General features: G+C 28.8%; 1 protein-coding gene across 1 annotated transcript; it reads right to left on the bottom strand.

Moving 5' to 3' along the window:
• Positions 1-229: 229 nt before the first annotated feature.
• Positions 230-877, bottom strand: LOC108564036 (flexible cuticle protein 12-like). Its single transcript, XM_017922905.1, has 3 exons — positions 723-877; positions 551-669; positions 230-491 (listed from the first exon to the last, which is right to left on the bottom strand). The coding sequence occupies exons 1-3, from the start codon at positions 729-731 to the stop codon at positions 296-298; spliced, it is 324 nt and encodes a 107-aa protein (XP_017778394.1). The 5' UTR covers positions 732-877; the 3' UTR covers positions 230-295.
• Positions 878-1,624: the final 747 nt, after the last annotated feature.

Here is a 1,624-nt window from a genome sequence, read left to right as displayed (position 1 = left end):
AAATTATATGTTTATGCAAATTTTAAGTTATTTAGGAATGCAGCAATTTATTATTTATAAATGTATGCAGTGCCTCAGTAAAAAAATGGCGCATGTAGTATTAGATTTCCTTTGTACAGTCTTGAAGGTAAGTATACTTTCAGTCAATTTCTGTATTAATCAGTTTATTATGATTTATAAATATTTTTGCGTTATTAACTATAAAAAATGAAATAAAAATAACATTTTCTTGGATTTTATAATATGTCTTTATTAAAGGTACGTTGAGTCAAATTCATGGCAGTTGGTAATTAACTTATTGTTCTGGTTGTGGGATGTGGGCACCTTGTGGTTGGAAACCATTCTCATCGGCAATGTAGGAGACGCTGTAGGTGACACCATCTGGGCCTACGTATTTGAATTCTCCCTTGACGGCGATAGCTTCATTTTCGGTACCAGCGTTGATGACGTGTCCTTGTTCAGAAGCATAAATACCGTTGCTGGTTTCGTAACTGAAATACCAAACACCTTCGTAAATATCTTTCAAACTTATCAAAATCATAACTCTTACGTATGTTGGTATCCGTCGACTCCAATGTTATCAGCATCGTACTTCAGGACAAGGGCATCCTTGTCGGAGTCCAAAGGTTGGGCCAAAGCGATGGCAGCGAAGGCGGCGAGAACAACGAACTGTTTACAAAATATTAATTATAATTGCTTATTAGATATTTTGATATACTCACTAATTTCATGTTGATTCAAGTGTGTTGTCTGAATGTGTGATTTCTACTAATCCGAAATACCCTTATATACTGATTTTTGTCGACCTTTTGAGATGACAATGTAATAAAAAAGATAGCTAAACAGGTTTTAAGCGAAGATGTCCAATAAATTAACATAAGTCTCATCCTTTACTTTCATTTTTCGTTCATGTTTTAATTTTGATTTTTTTTTGTAAGTGTGAACATATTTTAACAAACGAGATTCATCAATGACATTTCATAAGTTACTCAACAATAATAAATACAATCCAGAAACATAGATTTTTTAATAAAATATAATGTACTTGTTATACATATCTTATACATAATTATATAACACTATAATTTTTACTACCCAAAAAAGTATTCTTTAAAACATTTAATTGTTAAAAGTATAATCAACGAATTAATACTATAAAATCTATAATTAAAATTTAAAAATAATAATTATTAATAAAATAATAAGAAATAAATGTTTTTTTTTTAATAAAAAGAGAATTATATCAATTTATAAAAATCTCTTTGGCCCTATTCTACCCCTTTTCCGGGTTTATCAGCCCCACAAATTTTGTTGATTTTTGGGAATCAAACCAAAATTTCATGAAACGGGCGACTAAAATATATATATATATATTTGTTTATATTCCAGAAGTCAAATTTTCTTATTAAGTATATAGGCAACTTAACTATCACGAAGTGAAATATTTACATTTTACAGTCGTGTTCTAGGAACATTTCTAATTATCACACCAACATATATTCGTTAACATCACATTATGAATTCTAATATATTTTATAGATATAGATATTAAAATCATACATAAATAAATCACATAAAAAGAGACTAGATTGTATAAAAATAAAAAATATCGGGCGGAAAGACT

The sequence above is a fragment of the Nicrophorus vespilloides genome, unplaced genomic scaffold, assembly GCF_001412225.1.
Source record: "Nicrophorus vespilloides isolate i.1.1-1 unplaced genomic scaffold, Nicve_v1.0, whole genome shotgun sequence".
Classification (NCBI taxonomy): domain Eukaryota; kingdom Metazoa; phylum Arthropoda; class Insecta; order Coleoptera; family Silphidae; genus Nicrophorus; species Nicrophorus vespilloides.
Note: the sequence above shows the minus strand (reverse complement) of the source record. Positions and strands in the feature narration are given on the sequence as shown.

Coding starts and splice junctions, on each gene's coding strand:
- LOC108564036 (XM_017922905.1), bottom strand. Junction 492..550: donor GTCGACGGATACCAACATAC/GTAAGAGTTATG, acceptor TTGGTATTTCAG/TTACGAAACCAGCAACGGTA.